The following is a 15,945-nucleotide window of genomic DNA, read 5'->3' on the forward strand; positions in this document are numbered from 1 at the left end:
AGGTTAAGGATTACAAAGCAATGTGTTAATCTGAATGGAGTTTAGAGTCCCATCTGGCATCTTAATACGATGCTTCATGCTCAAGAAAGTCACCTGACAGGTCACTACCCTCCCTCTCTAGAGCACTACTGAAAAATTTGCGGAGTCAGCCAGGAATTCCTTATGTAGCATCTTCAGACACATTGGAATTCTCTACTTCATCACCTACCAGCTTTACTCTTCTTGAACACCAGCAGCTATGGACAACAAAAAGCCTCGTGCCTCAGGTGCTCAAGGCACTCAGTCTTTGGGCACTAGAACTTTCTCAGACCTTGGCCAGTGGTGTTGGGGGTTCAGCTCCATTCCCCCCATAGGAGGCCCCTCTCTGCAGACAAGCCACACCATGTCTCTCTTTTTTTTTTTTGAAGTATAGTTGATTTACAGTGTTGTGCCAGTCTCTGCTGTCCAGCAAAGTGACTCAGTTATACACATACATACATTCTTGATGGCCATGTAAAAAGAAGAGATACCTGAATGCCTGAGATTCAGTAGCCAGTGTGCATGGATGGTGAATTATTTTGGATACTCTTTGAGGAGTGACATTAGACCATTATTTTTTAATTGGCCCAAACTCTGGACTCAGCAGTTCTTAAACTTTTGGGGATCGTTGACCCCTTTAAAATCCTTTGACAGCTATAGAGCTGGAAAAGATGACATTCACCACATTTTACTTCCAGTATAAGGGGTGTATTTACAGTTTTCCTAATTTTAGGTATTCAAGGGCCACATTCACAAGTTTTACCAAATCCACGGGTCATCTGTGTTCGTATCATATTTAGAATTTTTAAGTCATTTTATTGCTTTAACCTAACCAAGACCTGTGTAAAAACACCTGTAAAATTATGAGTTTTATTTGCTATGTATATTCTATCTAGTAAACTTTAAGATAAATATACAACTATTATTTTTTAATGTCCTTTCCTTTGCCACCTAAAAAGATTTCTTATACTATCAGTGATAAACATTAGTTTATCACCAGGACATCCTGAGCTGGTCCATGGACCTCAGATTAAGAATTACTCTACTCTGGGGAAATGAGACTACCTTCGAGGCAAATCTAACCTGATAGGATTGGTGTTAAGTATACTCAGTTCAACCTTGGCCCATTTTGCTACATGAAGATTTTTGGAAACCTCTCTCTACCTCATCTAAGATGGATGGATATTAATCAGGATAAGAACAGAGTAAAATGACAGATAATGGATTTGAATGCTGTATAAATTATGTCCTTTTAGAAAATACTATTTTTTAAAAAGGAAATGAAAACCTACATTGTATGCCACTAAATATCTTACTTTAAAAATGACAGGAGCAAGGAGGAGGGATAAAATGAAGGGAAGGGTTGCACACTCCCCTTGACACGGAGAGCCACCATATTGTCTAGAAGACAAGGCTTGAGCTCCAACTTGGAATCCCTTTTGTCGTGTGGGTTTAAGTCCTAATTAATTGAACACAGAATTTTGCAGTGTTTGTTTGTTAAGCCACTTGTATATGGTACCAGGAGAAATTGTGGTGCCCAATTATGTGAAAAATCAGCCAGATGTGTATGCTGTCATGCTTTAAATAATCCTTAAGTTTTTGGTGAGTACAGATATTGTGTAGTATGCATTGAAGTGATTAACGTCCATGTAATTTATCATCTGGAAATTTCTGAACATAAATAAGTGAGTTGTTTTGTTCAGCAAGGTGTTGACCTCTCAGAATTAGTGAATTAAAGTCGCCCCTCCCTTCATTTTATTAAAAATATGAAAGGCACCACAATCAGCCAAGTGTTCGGTTATTTGATTTTCCGGGGCATTAGCTGCTCTTGTTTGTGGCATTTCCCTGTTGGGTGCTCGTTTGCAAGCTCATTAATAAGGTTTTCTCATAGGACCGTTGCTGGGAAGGAAGAACATACAGTAGGGCTCTTAGTTTTCTAGCTTTCATTCTAAGACTCAGCAAGGATACGGCAGCACGCAGTTAAATGTTTAAAACAGAAAGTAATTGTGCTCGCGAGCTGGAATTCAAAGCTCTCTTTCCTTAGATGTTAGGCAGAGAACAGTTTTGCTTTTTAATGTTCTGAGCTATATGACCCTAAACTCTTTCTGTGCAGTTTTTTCTTTCCAATGTCTGTGTATATAGCGTTGCTCAAATTTACAACAGGGTTGATTATAGCAGAATGTGGTAGAATTGTAGCACGGTTAGTGGAGCTTCAGATCTGAGCGAACGTACTCTTGTCAAATAAAAGCCTGTTTAAAGGAGAACAGTTCACTGTCTGCACGTTAAAAGAAAACTGTCTAAATAGCATCAAGGTGGAAACACATAGCGACATAAGCTGGGAATTCAAAGAAAAGGTGTGACCCTCAGTATGGAATTCAGATTGCTGTGCAAGGGGGGAAGCCTTACTCTGGACCGAGGTGTATCCGAAGCTCTGGAATTACTGCTGTGTGTCTTTTGCTTTCCCCCATCGTAGCCTTGCTCTTTAAAATGTTTTGCAAAAATCCTCATCTAGTGAGGGTTTTGTGTGTGTGTGCATATCTGAAAAAAAAATTTAAGAGATATGTTTTGAAAGGGAGAATGAAACCAAAGACTCAAAAAATGGATGTTTGAACGCCTTCCCTGCTCGGATTATCATCTGCCAGTTAATTGTGTTCATGGACATCATTTTCCAAATGAGTTTTATTGACTCAGTGTAGCCAGATATTTTGTAAATCCATATTCCTGTTCATTGAGGGTCCACAGAAGGCTAGATTTTTCTTCTTTCATTCCCTCAATTGGGGGAAAATTGGGCATTGAGGGAGATGATCAAAACCTGTTCCTTGTGCCAAAATAAATGTTTCTCTGGTATCGATAGTGTCCTGCAGTGAAGGAGGGAGAAAAAACCTGGAAATGGGAAAATCTTTCCTGTTTGGAGTGGAGGATAAGACACAGTTTACCACGGCAGCTCCCACATCCCATCCTCTCCCCCATCAATTCTATTCCCAGGTTATATTCTTCAAAGCGTAATAGCTGGCGTTTTCACATTTGGCCTGTTTCTCTCTGATCTCCGGTCTCTCTCTCTTTTTTTTTTTTTTTTTTTTTTGCGGTACTCGGGCCTCTCACTGCTGTGGCCTCTCCCACTGCGGAGCACAGGCTCTGGACGCGCAGGCTCAGCGGCCATGGCTCACGGGCCCAGCCGCTCCGCGGCATGTGGGATCTTCCTGGACCGGGGCACGAACCCGGGTCCCTTGCATCGGCAGGGGGACTCTCAACCACTGCGCCACCAGGGAAGCCCCTCCGGTCTCTTTTTTTTTAACAGAATATGCTCTTCCTCCCACTCTCCCTTTCTTTTATTTTTTTAAAGCAATGAATTGAGTTCCAGGGAAGTTATTTCAGTATTTATTATTCCTCCTGAAAAATAATCAAGGCATGGAGACCCCCCTGATTCAAACTAATGTTTTAACCTATCATTTTTTGTGTTAACACACAGTAGAAGCGGTTCCAAGTTCCTGATGCCATTAACTCTATAGAGTGTTAGTGAGGCATTCTGCAGTGCCAAAGGGGGCAGGAGGCTGAGTCACTAGTACTCAAAAAACAAAGAGTAAATATTGGGCCAACTCCATTGTGAACAAGACTTGAATGACATGACTCTTAGGGAAGAAAGACTTTGCCATCATCCCTGCCTTCTGAAGCCACACCCTGTAGAAAGAGGCCTCTTCCCACATCTGTCTTCCCACATCTCACTGTCTGACCTAATGTATTTGGAAAGGATGTGTCTCTGTGGCTGTGGACATTGAATACTATGTAGTGAAACTAGTCTTCTAATGTGCTCTCTTAATGGTTTTTAACTCAAGGTCAGATTTTGATTCTATGGAAGGTTCAATGGTTGTAAAGCTAACATCTCAAAATCTAAAAAGAATGTTCCAAAGGGGATCGCTGGGGGGAGTGGGGGATGAATCAGGAGTTTGGGATTAACATATACACACTACTATATGTAAAATAGGTAACCAACAAGGACCTACTGTATAGCAGAGGGAACTATACTCAATATCTTGTATTGATGATAACCTATAATGGAAAAGAATCTGAAAAAGAACATACATATATATATATATATATATATATATATATATGTAAACCTGAATCCCTTTGCTGTACACTCGAAACCAACACAACATTGTAAATTAACTATACTTCAATTTAAAAAAACATATGTTTTTAAAAATGTTGAACAAACAAATAAAACTTCCTATACTTAAGGTGGTTAACAAAAAATAAATAAAAAGAATGGTTCAACAACATTCTTTATGATTTCATTTGAGATACCACCTTGGAATATACCCAAAATGCTAAATAAATGTGTAGTGAAGTGGAAGTGCGCAACTCAGACACGCGGGTTGGACCTCACATTGTGGGAGCTGGGTTAACCTTCTAAAAGAAAAATAGAATTGTATTTTGCAATGAGGGCTGTTAAAGTGATTAAACAAGGAGGCCATTAGACCAATCTAATAAGGTGACTCTGATACCTTGGTAGCTTATGTAGGCAAACCAAAACCTAAACCAAAGCCAATGCACTCCAAGGCAATGAAACTTAGGCCCAGCCAATCACAAACAGCTAACCAGGCTTCCCAGAAAAGGCAACTGCTCAAGCTCCAGCCAATCAGATCATTCACTTGCTTTACTTCCGTGTCTTTTCTATTAAAACCTTTCCCCCAGCTCCTATTGGAGCATTTTCAGTCTGGGCTGCCCTGTTCAAATGGATGCTCAAATAAACACTTGAAAATTTTAATGGGCCTTGTGTATCTTATAACAGGGCTTCGAGGGATTCATGGTCTGCTTGTTTTTGTTTTGTTTTTGTTTAACCAGTAGCAGAGCTAGAAGTCCATGCCCCAGTGTTCCCCCACTTTCTCATTCATTCATTCACTTGGTAAATATGTATTGAACGCCTACTATGTGCCAGGCACTGACACTTGTCTAGGCACCAGGGATACAAAAAACAAAACCTTTTCTTGTTACAGAGCTAACGTTCTTGTGCAGAAAATCTTGCTATGAGAATTTTCTCACCCAGTGTTCACTTTCTAATTCTGAAGATTTCTCAAAGATATGGAAGAGTGCTGTGTGGGTGAGTGTGCACCCCACTTCAAAGGCACTGGAAGCTACTCTCCGCCACAACATCACAGAATAAAATTTGATTCTGTTGGGTAAACAGTAATTTCAATATCCACAAAGCTACTTACAAGTTGCAACAAGAGGAAACTGCATTTTACTGTGTAATGTGGCACATGCTCTTCGGTCCCACATCCGTCCCCCCAGGTTTGACTCATCCCACTCATCATAGCTCAGCCCTCCTCAAGAATAGCAGTTTAAGTGCTCCAGTTCATACAACAGATGTAACAGCAGGAGGTCCTTCACCTTGCAAACAAACAAAATAAATGGCAGTGAAAATTATTCGTGAATGTATTATAACAATGGGAAGCAAACCTTTTGCAAGATGTTCTTTTTAAGTCCTCTGAGAGCTCGCTGTGACTGTGTTCTCTCACCAGCCCCAATGACCTCGTGATACATCGCCCTCCTTCAGAGCAAAGCTGGGCTCTCCCAACAGCTTAGGCAGCCATGTTATAGGGGTTGATTCTGCTTTGAGCTCAAGCAGCCAGCCCCTAATACTCACCAAATCTCAGGTGCATCTCGGCATTGTCGTGCTCCTCCAAACTGCAGTAATCCCCCATGATTGACAAAGACCCTTCTGTCAGTGCTTCCCCACTGAATGCACAGGCACTGACCCAAACCAAACCCAGCCATTCTGATTCCATCTGGGCCCACACTGCCCTTGAGTTCTCCCTGGTAGGCCCAAAACAATGAACACTTGGTCAACAGGCATCCAGTCTCACTCTAACAGGTGTTTCAGAATGTTGGATGAAATCTAAGTAAGGGATGCAAAGAGCCTGCAGGAACAGATTTGCACTTGGGTTCCTGGGCCTGCTTGCAGTCAGCACATCAATGAACGAACGTTTGAGGCCCACGTCCCCTGATTTAGAAAATCTCAGGCAGGCAAAGCGTCAGGAGCCCCTGGGCTAACAGGTCTCCTCCTGCCGTGGTGTCAGGGCGCCTTCCCTCTTATCTCAGCAATGCTCCTCTCTGGTACATGGGGAGGATAATATCCCAGGCAAAAGGAAACCACGGTGTACTTTTTTTAACTAAGAAATTTTCAAGACCTGATATGTTAGTGCGGTAATCTAGAGCGAAGGAGACCGTGACTTTTCATTTACATAGGAAAGCGAAATACAGGTTCCAGAGTCTTGAGTTTCATCTTCTGAAAAGATCATAGAATATGGTACAAGGTCAGACTGGCATGACATCAACTGTAATCTGCCAGCAAGCCATTCTAACCTCTTTAAGAGTTTCCTTTTATATATATATTTTTTCCCTTTATAGAGAGAGCAAAGTCCATCTAAAGAAAGTCTCATCAGATCAGAATGTCTTTCCCAGATGATTTTTTTAATTGGCTGCTACTGTAGTGTGACCTAAAGTCTCCTGGTATTTAACCCTCTGTGCGACTTGGACCAATGGACGAATTTTGTCTGCTGGAGTAGCCTTGCTAAACGTCTTTTACGGGGTTTTTAAAAAATTACAGTGGATTATGAAAACCCCAGATCCCTCGACCTAACTTATTAGCTGTTGGTGGTACCATCTCTGTAACTGTAATGTTCCATGAGTGCACAGACCTAACTATTTTTCTTATTTTTATATAGCAGTTCCATTTTATAGTGACATTAAGCCATTCTGCAGTACATTTCTAGACAGTTATTGCACTTGGGCAGAAAGTGTCATCTGGCTTTTGTGCCTTCCAACACCAACCGAGGCGTAAAATGATCACCCAGAAAATGTTCTGGGCCTTACCTCATTACTTAAAAATAAATCTTGGAGTCTGGTCCTGTTTCAGAAAAGATTTGGTGGGTTATAACGTTTGATTTATGGGCATAATTAAAATATAAATGATGAGCTTCTGGGCTATTCAATCAGCCATCTGGAGTGTTCAGTATTTTGACATAGTCGGATTGTGGTCAGGATTATCCTGGGAAAACGTAGCAGCCCTGGGTTCTAGAGGTGCCAGTGGAGCCCCAGGGTTTCCATTCCGCCTGTTGGGAAGGCTCCAGTTCCTCTTTCAGGGCAAAGGAGGGGGAATTGAATTTGTTTTTTAAGTTTCCTTCACCCAGAGATGGATCTTGGCACACAGACCCTCTATTTGGCTCCTAGGCTGGGCGTGAAGATAGCTCAGCTGCCCACGGTCGAATAATATGCCTATAAATACTGCCTGTGTCAACAGAGGAGGACATTTTTCTGTATAATACAAGCAAGATTAATGTTTACCTTTCCAGTGACCTATTAAGATGACTGTGGCAGCTGTACCCATAAGTAGATGGTAGATGTTTCTCCAGAAACCTAGAGAGTAAATTGGGAAAATCCGTTATCAAAATTGAAGGTGTATTTCCTATGGCTTAGTATATGATTTTTTAAATGTAAATTCCAGGTATAGCAAGGCCTTAGCTTGTTATTCCTAATTTATGTGAGTAATTGACAACTGGCAAACAGCCATTAGGAACATAAAAAGCATTTAACTAAAACAAACTCAGTGGTACTGAAAAGGCAGGGTGGATAGATTTTCAACACCGTCTTTATTATTAATGGAAGCTGAGCGTGTAAAAACCCTTAGTGCACTGTGCTGAAAAATATACTCTCTCTGTTTGCTTGTAAATTACACAAAGGAGAAAAGAGGACAAAAGAGCCTTCCACACTGGCCAGCAAGCCTTCTGCTTCTCCTTAATTAATGGGCCGAGGTCGGCAGTGCATGGAAAATGTAGACCTTCTGTGGGTCAGAGATTAACCTATAAGAAAATGTTATGTTTCAGCCCAAATTCGGGGCTTTAAATTTAGGTTTCCTCAGAATGGTTGGATAAGGATGACAGAGGTTCCCTAACCAGGAACTCCAGAAGTGCTGCTGTTTCTGAGCAGGGGAGCCGGTATTTTGTTGTCTGTGTTTTCAGTGGCATAACCTTCTACCATTTTTTTTTTTGATATCTTGTGCGTTGTTTTTTTTTAATAAACTTTACCAACTAGCTCTGTGTGCAAGTGTATTATACCACCAAAAATAATAGACCCACATATGTCACCCAATGGTTGTATTTAGCCTACAGTATTGTCTGTAGCTCTCAAAGGTGGGTGCCCAGGACACTTGCCCAGCAGCCAGTGCTCATTTAAGGTCATCCTGTTTATCCTTTTTGAGTATTTTTGCCTTTTATATCCTTTTTGAGTATTTTTGCCTTTTTTTAATGATTAGCTTCCCCACCCAGCTATCAGTATCTGGGGACCTCTAGGCCATTTTCCTCATAAACATTGCCTTTGCCAACAAGTCTAAGAATAGAATCGTGTTACTTTCAGGGGTTAGCTGGACCTTTCAGTCCCAGTTAACTTATGTTCACTGGCAAGTGACTTAGCTCCTCAGGAAGCTAAGCATTACCAATTCAGTGTACAGTGCCCACCGATGTACAAGCAGCCTCTCTTAAAAGGTTTTGAATGCCACGTGGTTTTCAGAGACAGAAAGATCCAGTGCTAATAACACGACTGTAAAAATACATCCAGAAAACAGCCATCCCTAGAGAGGACCTCGTGCAGCTTGTTTGGCTGTGTACAGAGAGAGGTGGTTGAGCCCCGCCATATTTCTCTTTGCTCCCTGATACCATAGGGTGAATGACAATGAGCGAACCACTGCTTGTAAAAGGCCGAGGGGCTGTTGTTTGGGTGGTGTGATTGTCCGAGAAAGTAAAGTTGTGGCAATTGTTCTGACCTTTCAGCCAACTGATGTCTTGCCCTCTCACATTTATTACCTCTTGGGTACATTTCCAAAAATATACATTTACAAAGTCATGAAATTAAATGAGAAAAATGATTTAGGGATTAATAGCTTATTAGTTCAGCAAAGGGGAAAAAAAAAACCCTCCCAATTCCATTCAGGTTTTATTTGTAAATGTATTCGTGTGTGTATCTAAGTTAATTCCAACCCCTCCCCCTTCCCTCCCCATTCCCTGTACCTCCTAGCGTTCCTCTCTCATACCCACAGCCCCACGAACTCACAAACACAGTTTTTAAATAGCTAGTGGAAATAAGGATACCTACATCACTGAAGTATTCACTTACGCCTAGGAATACATCACTTAGGAATACCTAAATACCTGACTGCATTAGGAAGCTATACTCGGTATACTTGGCTTTAATTACGGATTGCCATTGGGAAATGTGGGTTTGAATCAATAATCCCTCCAAACGTACATTTCATGGGGCCGTCTCTCATTATGCTACCTCTATGACCTTGGACAACCTACATCATTCTCTAGGTACCAATGTTCTCGTCCCTAAAACTGGGCTTTTTCCACCACCAAGGACGGTTCCTACCATAGTAGACTCGGTAACCATCAGTTTCCTTCCTTCTGATATGTTTACCTTGAGCCATCATAGAGTTTCATTAGGGGCCGCCAAAACCTCCCAGTTCTTTATTCTTAGACATTGGAGTGGAATTCAGAAGTTTTGCCTTTCCCATTTGAAAACAAGAGCACAGAAGTGGCAGACTTATTAATATGCAGTGTCACAACATATTGTCACATGGTAATACATGATCTATGATAAAATGTATCAATTCTGAGCACAGATAGTAATATATGATCTATGATAAAATGTATCAGTTCTGAGCAACGCAGATATCTGTGGCTTCACCTCAGCATGAAGGCAAATGAATTTCCTTTAGCTTGAGTGAGTCTGGAGATAAACTTAAATGTAACAAAATGTATTTCACAGGAAATGTTTGATGTGGCGTGGTTGGCTTATGAATCTCTTATCTATTTGTGGTTCACTTCTTAGAGTTATTAGTTTAATTTGAGCAAATGCCAGGATTACTTACTAATTAGAAGGATTTTACTGAAGGCATGAGGATGGGAAGCGTGTGAGTGCTGGTAGTATGGGGTTTGTGACAGTGTGCAAGTCTGGTTCTGCCTGATGATATCATTTGCTAAACATTATACTTTGTGTTGTTGTCACACAGATAAGCCTCAAGTGCATATTCAGATGACTTATCCTCTACAAGGCCTAACCCGGGAAGGGGACGCGCTTGAGTTAACATGTGAAGCCATCGGGAAGCCCCAGTAAGTTCTGAAGGCCAAGGTTGGCAGAGGGTCAGGAGCAGTAAATGTCACAACACACAGATGTGCGTTCACAACTCATTGGCCTGTCACCTGTCTCCTGCTGTAAAGGATGGAAGATTTTTCAGGAACTAAAAGAATATTCAGTGAAAAGGAATAAATATCTGTGGTTCTTAAGGGTGAAGATTGGGAGAAAAATGAAACGCCAGCTAAGATTGAAATCTCAGCGAATTCTCTTTTATTATCATCAACATGACTGTCAGAACTATTTTCTCTCACCCACATAAAATAATCCTAATAAATTTGTAGTGTGCCCACAATCTAATGATATGTCTGCTACCTTCTGTGTTAATGTCTAACTAAGACGTTGGAAAGATGGTTTTCAGACTTAAATTAAGCTGCTGTGTGTAGGGCCAGCTGTAGGCAAATGAATTTGCCTTACTTTTCATTTTGCTTCTTCCCTCAAGGAAAAGTGACTACTAGAAATAGTTTTGTTAGTGAGGAATGGTTTGGGAATTTTTCTCAAGGAATATGTATACATACTGCATAAGGGAAAAGACTCGCACTCTTATTTTATCGAAAAGTGTAAAAAAAGCTACTTCACTTGCCCCTGCTAAATTAATGAAAGTGAATTAGAGAAACTACATGTATTATCACTAACATAGCAAAAGCCATGTGGTGGTACCACCTTAGCTATTATTCCATTTTGTTTGGGGAGGAGGAAGAATCCTTTCATCTTTCTAATAGAGTGAAAATTGTTTTTAACTGTTTCAGAGGGAGAAAACACTCCATGTCACATGGAACAACAGGTCAACGTAGTGATGGGGAGCAGTCAGATTTTATTGGTCCCCAACAAAAAACAGCATTGAGCTCCCTCTGCTGTCCCCTCGCTATGATGTTTTTCCCCCTCTCAGAGTTTTGCTAACTAGCATATTCATACAAGGACCTCAGAGCATTTTCACAAAGCTTCCCCCAAGTCTTCGGAAAGAATTCTCCCCATGACAGCTAAGCGCTGATCTCTGAGAAAACAGAGAGCCGGAGGGAGCCTGGCTGCAGTGGGCTGTCTTCCCACGTCAGCCCTCCCTATTTTGTGTGTCCTTCTCCAGGGGCGAGGATTTGCTTCTCTCTCTCCTCACCGTTTGGTGTTGTAAAGATGGCCTTTAGGAAGGAGGAGATGGTCTTCTGCTTCGCTTTTCCTTGGGTGTTTCGAAGTTATTTGGTTTTAAGTACTTCCAGCTTTACCAGAGCAGTCTTCTTCTGCTTTGAACACTGCAAAAGATTCAGCTCTTTCTTTGTGTAAACTGTTTGAATTAGGCCCCAGGTAGCAAATTGCCTTCCTTCCAAAACGGTCCAGTGGCAAAAAAAATAAATTTTCTCAGGCCCCTTGCCACTTACAGTACCAACCATATTAACTACATTTACAGTCTATGGCTTGCTAACCTCTATTTTGTTTCTATATTTTTTTCCCCTGAAGAAGGTACTGTGTTCAGTTGCATGTGCCACGGGGACAGTAAATTGTATGTTTCCTTCGGGACATTGATGCCAGAGAGGGTATTTGCTTGTTCCTCTCAAATCGGCCACGGTCCACGGTTGTCTGAGAAAAGCACGGGTTACTTGACTGCTAGCCCTTCTAGCATATCCCCTATTTATTTTCTCAAGAAATTGCATACAGTAAAAATGGTAATTTAACTTGCCGTTAAATGTTGTGAATGTTCTCAGCATTTACCCCCACTGGTGGTTTCAAGCAGCGGGACGGTAGGTCTGATTGCCAGGCAGAGCCGTTCGCCATTGCCTGCGAGGAGGACGGATGCAGGGCTCATTTTAAAATAATTAACTGGGTTGTGATAACAAACCCACGTGTCATTAAAGAAAAACTGTGACTTCACATCCCATTGGAAAACCGGAGTGCTACTTGACACGGCTGTCTTGAGTGCCCGTTCATACGAAGCACGGGTCTTTGGTTCTGATGCTGCTCCTAGCGGCAGTGCAGAAAATGAAAGGAAGCTGCTTCTGTGCTCGAATCTCTGTGGCCCTGCCTGGGAAATGGCAGCTTTCAGGCCCAGCCCTAGATGTGGCCTCGATTTCATAGGGGCTGCCTTGAAGGATTATAAATTCAGTGAGTTTGAAAAAGACTCGGTGTGTGTGCAATTTGGGCCCTGGAGCATCTTGTGAAATTTGCTTTTTCCTGATGGATACAAATGTGGTCTTTAAATCACGAAAATAAACTCCCCTCTGATGAGCAAGTACCATAGGACCCCAGGAGTTCACGTGGAGGTGCTGTCACTCCACAGCCATTGATCTGGGAGCCTGTCCCTCGAGCTGGGGACCTGCAGGTGCACACACAGGGGAAGGGGAGCAGTGTGAGGGCCTTGGAGAGCCAGGGAAGACAGGCATTTTGCCAAGGAACACATAGATAAGGTGGCTTGGGGCCTCGGAAGGTGCGGTGGGGTCTTGGGTTGGCGGAGGGTGTGTTATGGGTAGGGGGTAAGGGGACAGGAAGTGATTACATCTTTCCAGAATGAGAAGAGGTAATTTTTTTCCAAACAGCAGAGGCCAAAGAAAGCACTAGTCAGCTGTAAAAGTCCACTCCTTTCTGCGAAACTCAAAATCCACTTAAATATCACAACTTTCTATGCCACTATCTCGGCGTGTTAGTAACCATGAGATTAATGCATGTATCACTAGCCCAGGATTTGATTTTTTTTTCCCCCTAATTAATGAGATGATTAACAATGGGTGAGCTCTGTCCTGTCTGAATTGGTGTGAAAGCACACAGCAGGGCATAAAAATAGGGCACATTAGTTTATTTGCTGATTTGTTGAAGATGAATTGGAAATAATGAGACTCCTGCTTCTGGTCTGTTGAAAGTTTTTCAACACCTGATAATATTTTTAAAAAAATGATATTCCAAACAGATTTGTGAAGCCTTCACAGCTCTCATTCTCTGAACTTACAATAAGTCTTCTTTAATTGTGTCATCCTGCATGGGACTCATTTACTGTGTGGGTGGGAGGTTTGATGCAGACATCTTGGTGGGAAATCGTAATGCACCCTGTCTCTCTCCCATTCCCTCTGCAGGCCTGTGATGGTAACTTGGGTGAGAGTCGATGATGAAATGCCTCAACACGCCGTACTGTCGGGGCCCAACCTGTTCATCAATAACCTAAACAAAACAGATAATGGTACATACCGCTGTGAGGCTTCCAACATAGTGGGGAAAGCTCATTCGGATTATATGCTGTATGTATACGGTACGTGAGAAGATGAAGCCCTCTTCCGTTTGACTCATTTATTATGTAGCTGCTGCTTGTGATTCACTCCTAGAGCTTTTGGTCAAGTTGAAAACCAAAAAAACAGTTTGTTTCCTTCAAGAATTAAAGAAGCCTGGCCCAAGGTGGACCCCAGTGCTACCACTAGGAGGACAGCAACTTTTCTTCTCCCCTTCTAATCCTGGGGGCTTCCCTCTAGATCACAGGCTCTGGTCATGCTGAGTAGGAAAGCTCTGTCCTCAGGCGCACGCTATGGAGATTATGTTAGAAATAATGACTGCGAAATCCAACCTTACCAATTAATGGCTTTTCAGCTCAGAAAGTCTATTCCCAGTGGTCTTTTCCGATGAAACCTGGGCTAGCCTTTCTCCTGCTTTGATGAGCACAACTATCCTACTTTCAGCATGAAGCTATTACATTCCATATGTCGCAAGCCCGTAAATACTTGGAAAAAAAATAGAAGGTCCTTGGTAGCTCTGTTAACCACCTATAGCTACTGCTTTAGACAGAAGTGCTTTTTTAAAAAATTTGTCTGTTTTCTTAATATCTTTTTGCAGGATTATTAAAACATATGATCACGAATTTCACTTTCTAGTCAACAAATATTTATTGTGCACCTACTTGTACCAGCCATTTTAAACTTATTTCCCATTTATAGCTCATGGTCAATTTTGTGTCTGGTGAATATTCTCTGTTTAGTTGAGGAGTGCACTGCCTGTCTAGTCTTATGATGACGAATTGAGTCTCTTCTGTCCAGTTGACTCTCTCGGTTACTTTTACACCAGGAAAAATAGTCATGAGCTGACATGACACAGAATGAGTAACCATAGGCATGACAATTTCAGTATCTTGTAAATATATGAACATGTGTGTGCATTTCTCTCTTCATGTGAGCCAGGTAAATAATCCAAGTGTAAGTGTATGTGAATATACACATATACACATGTAAATCTACATATGGGATATTTACACCATAACGTCTTAGAACCTGGCCACTTTCCTTATGAAGAAAATAGGAGTAGCAGTCTCCTTGATGAATAGAAGCATGCTTTACCTCATATCTACATGGATATTAAAATAGAATCCTTAGCCTGTACCTGAGTTTTGTTTTCCTTAGCATAATGCAAAGTTAAAGGCTCACATCTAATCACTTTATGTATAGACTTCTGAGGTGTGATTTCTTTGCACACTACCCATGTTGTCTGTGGTCTACACATAATAGCATTCATTCTCCCTGGTAGTTAAGGAGATCAGAGTGAAGGGAATGGCTCTCCGTGTAGGTGCAAGGAGGTGCCGAGTGCCCCGCTTCCAGCCATCCCCCTTTTGCTTCTACATCCCTCCCATGCTCAACATCAGGGTTTAAGCCTCATGCAAGGCCCCAGCCTTGCTGTTATCCAGGTTTACAGACGACTTTCATTCAGCTCTTTTTTAAAACGGCAGATTATGAAAAGCAGAGACAAATTTCCACCAGTCTATTATGTGCTTCCTTGATTCAGAAGACTCAGTTATCTGGAAAAACAATTTTGACTTATTGTACCCACTGTTCCGACATCTCAAGATGAGAAGCGTTTTGTGGATTTGACAGATAGATTTGAATAATTTTGGATCCTAGCTCTGGCTAGCATTTATTGAGGGCTTGCGCACTTCGTTCCATGCGCTAGGGTGACAGTTTTACATGCACGATCACCTCTGATCTCCACGATAACATGACGAGGTAAGCGCCATCCCATTTTACAGATGGTAAAAGGAAGCTTAGAAAGGTCACATAAGTTGCCCAAGTTCACATGGTTACTAAATATGTTTCAGAGCCACGATAACTTTGACTCTAAAGTCTACAGTGAAATGTGTGTCTTTCTTTGTAGTTTCTCTTACTCTCTCTGCTTCCCGGTAGAACAGTTCCCTCCAATGCAAGATTGTCGTTTGGGAATGAACTCGCTGGGCCAGAATGCATTATTTGAAAGCCAGGAAACAGAGACCTGCCCATGTAGGCAAGCACATCTACCTCCACCTATCTCCCCAACCCAAGATGGTGCACTTCGCCTGGTCTAGGAATTTGCTAGATGCACAATATGCTACCTCCCTCCCATAACCTGTACTAGCAGTAATGCTTGGGACGACAGGCTAGAACACTCACCTGAGGTGTTGCTTGTCTAGTAATAAAATATTCTAGCAGTTTGAGAAGATGGTGAGTAGGTTTTCTTTTCAAAGCCAATTTATTGTCCTACTACAGTAGCTTTCAAAGTTCTTTATGAACTCAGAGTTAACATGCTTTTAAAATGTTTAATTCTCTAGAGGTAACTTCTATACTTGGCGAATCTATCTGGTTAGCGCCTGAGCCCCAGTTGGTTTTGTTCTTCTAGCGTCTATGTGTCAAACACAGCTTATTAGCTCCAACTCTGTATTTTCTTAAATAGTGACCTCACGTTGCTCTTATCGCTAGAAATGATCTAGGCATTACACCTGGTAACGGAATCTAATTCATTTAGGTCACT

The 15,945-nt window shown here is 41.7% G+C and overlaps 1 protein-coding gene across 3 annotated transcripts in view; it reads left to right on the forward strand.

Moving 5' to 3' along the window:
* Positions 1–15,945, forward strand: part of CADM1 (cell adhesion molecule 1) — a 335,390-nt gene that overhangs the window by 281,270 nt on the left and 38,175 nt on the right. For all 3 annotated transcript variants that reach the window (XM_073808164.1, XM_019941855.3, XM_019941856.3), the window contains exons 6-7: positions 10,088–10,187; positions 13,263–13,435. In XM_073808164.1, coding sequence (XP_073664265.1) covers positions 10,088–10,187; positions 13,263–13,435 — 273 coding nt within the window. The remainder of the gene's footprint in view (positions 1–10,087; positions 10,188–13,262; positions 13,436–15,945) is intronic.

The sequence above is a fragment of the Tursiops truncatus genome, chromosome 8, assembly GCF_011762595.2.
Source record: "Tursiops truncatus isolate mTurTru1 chromosome 8, mTurTru1.mat.Y, whole genome shotgun sequence".
Taxonomy (NCBI): Eukaryota; Metazoa; Chordata; class Mammalia; order Artiodactyla; family Delphinidae; genus Tursiops; species Tursiops truncatus.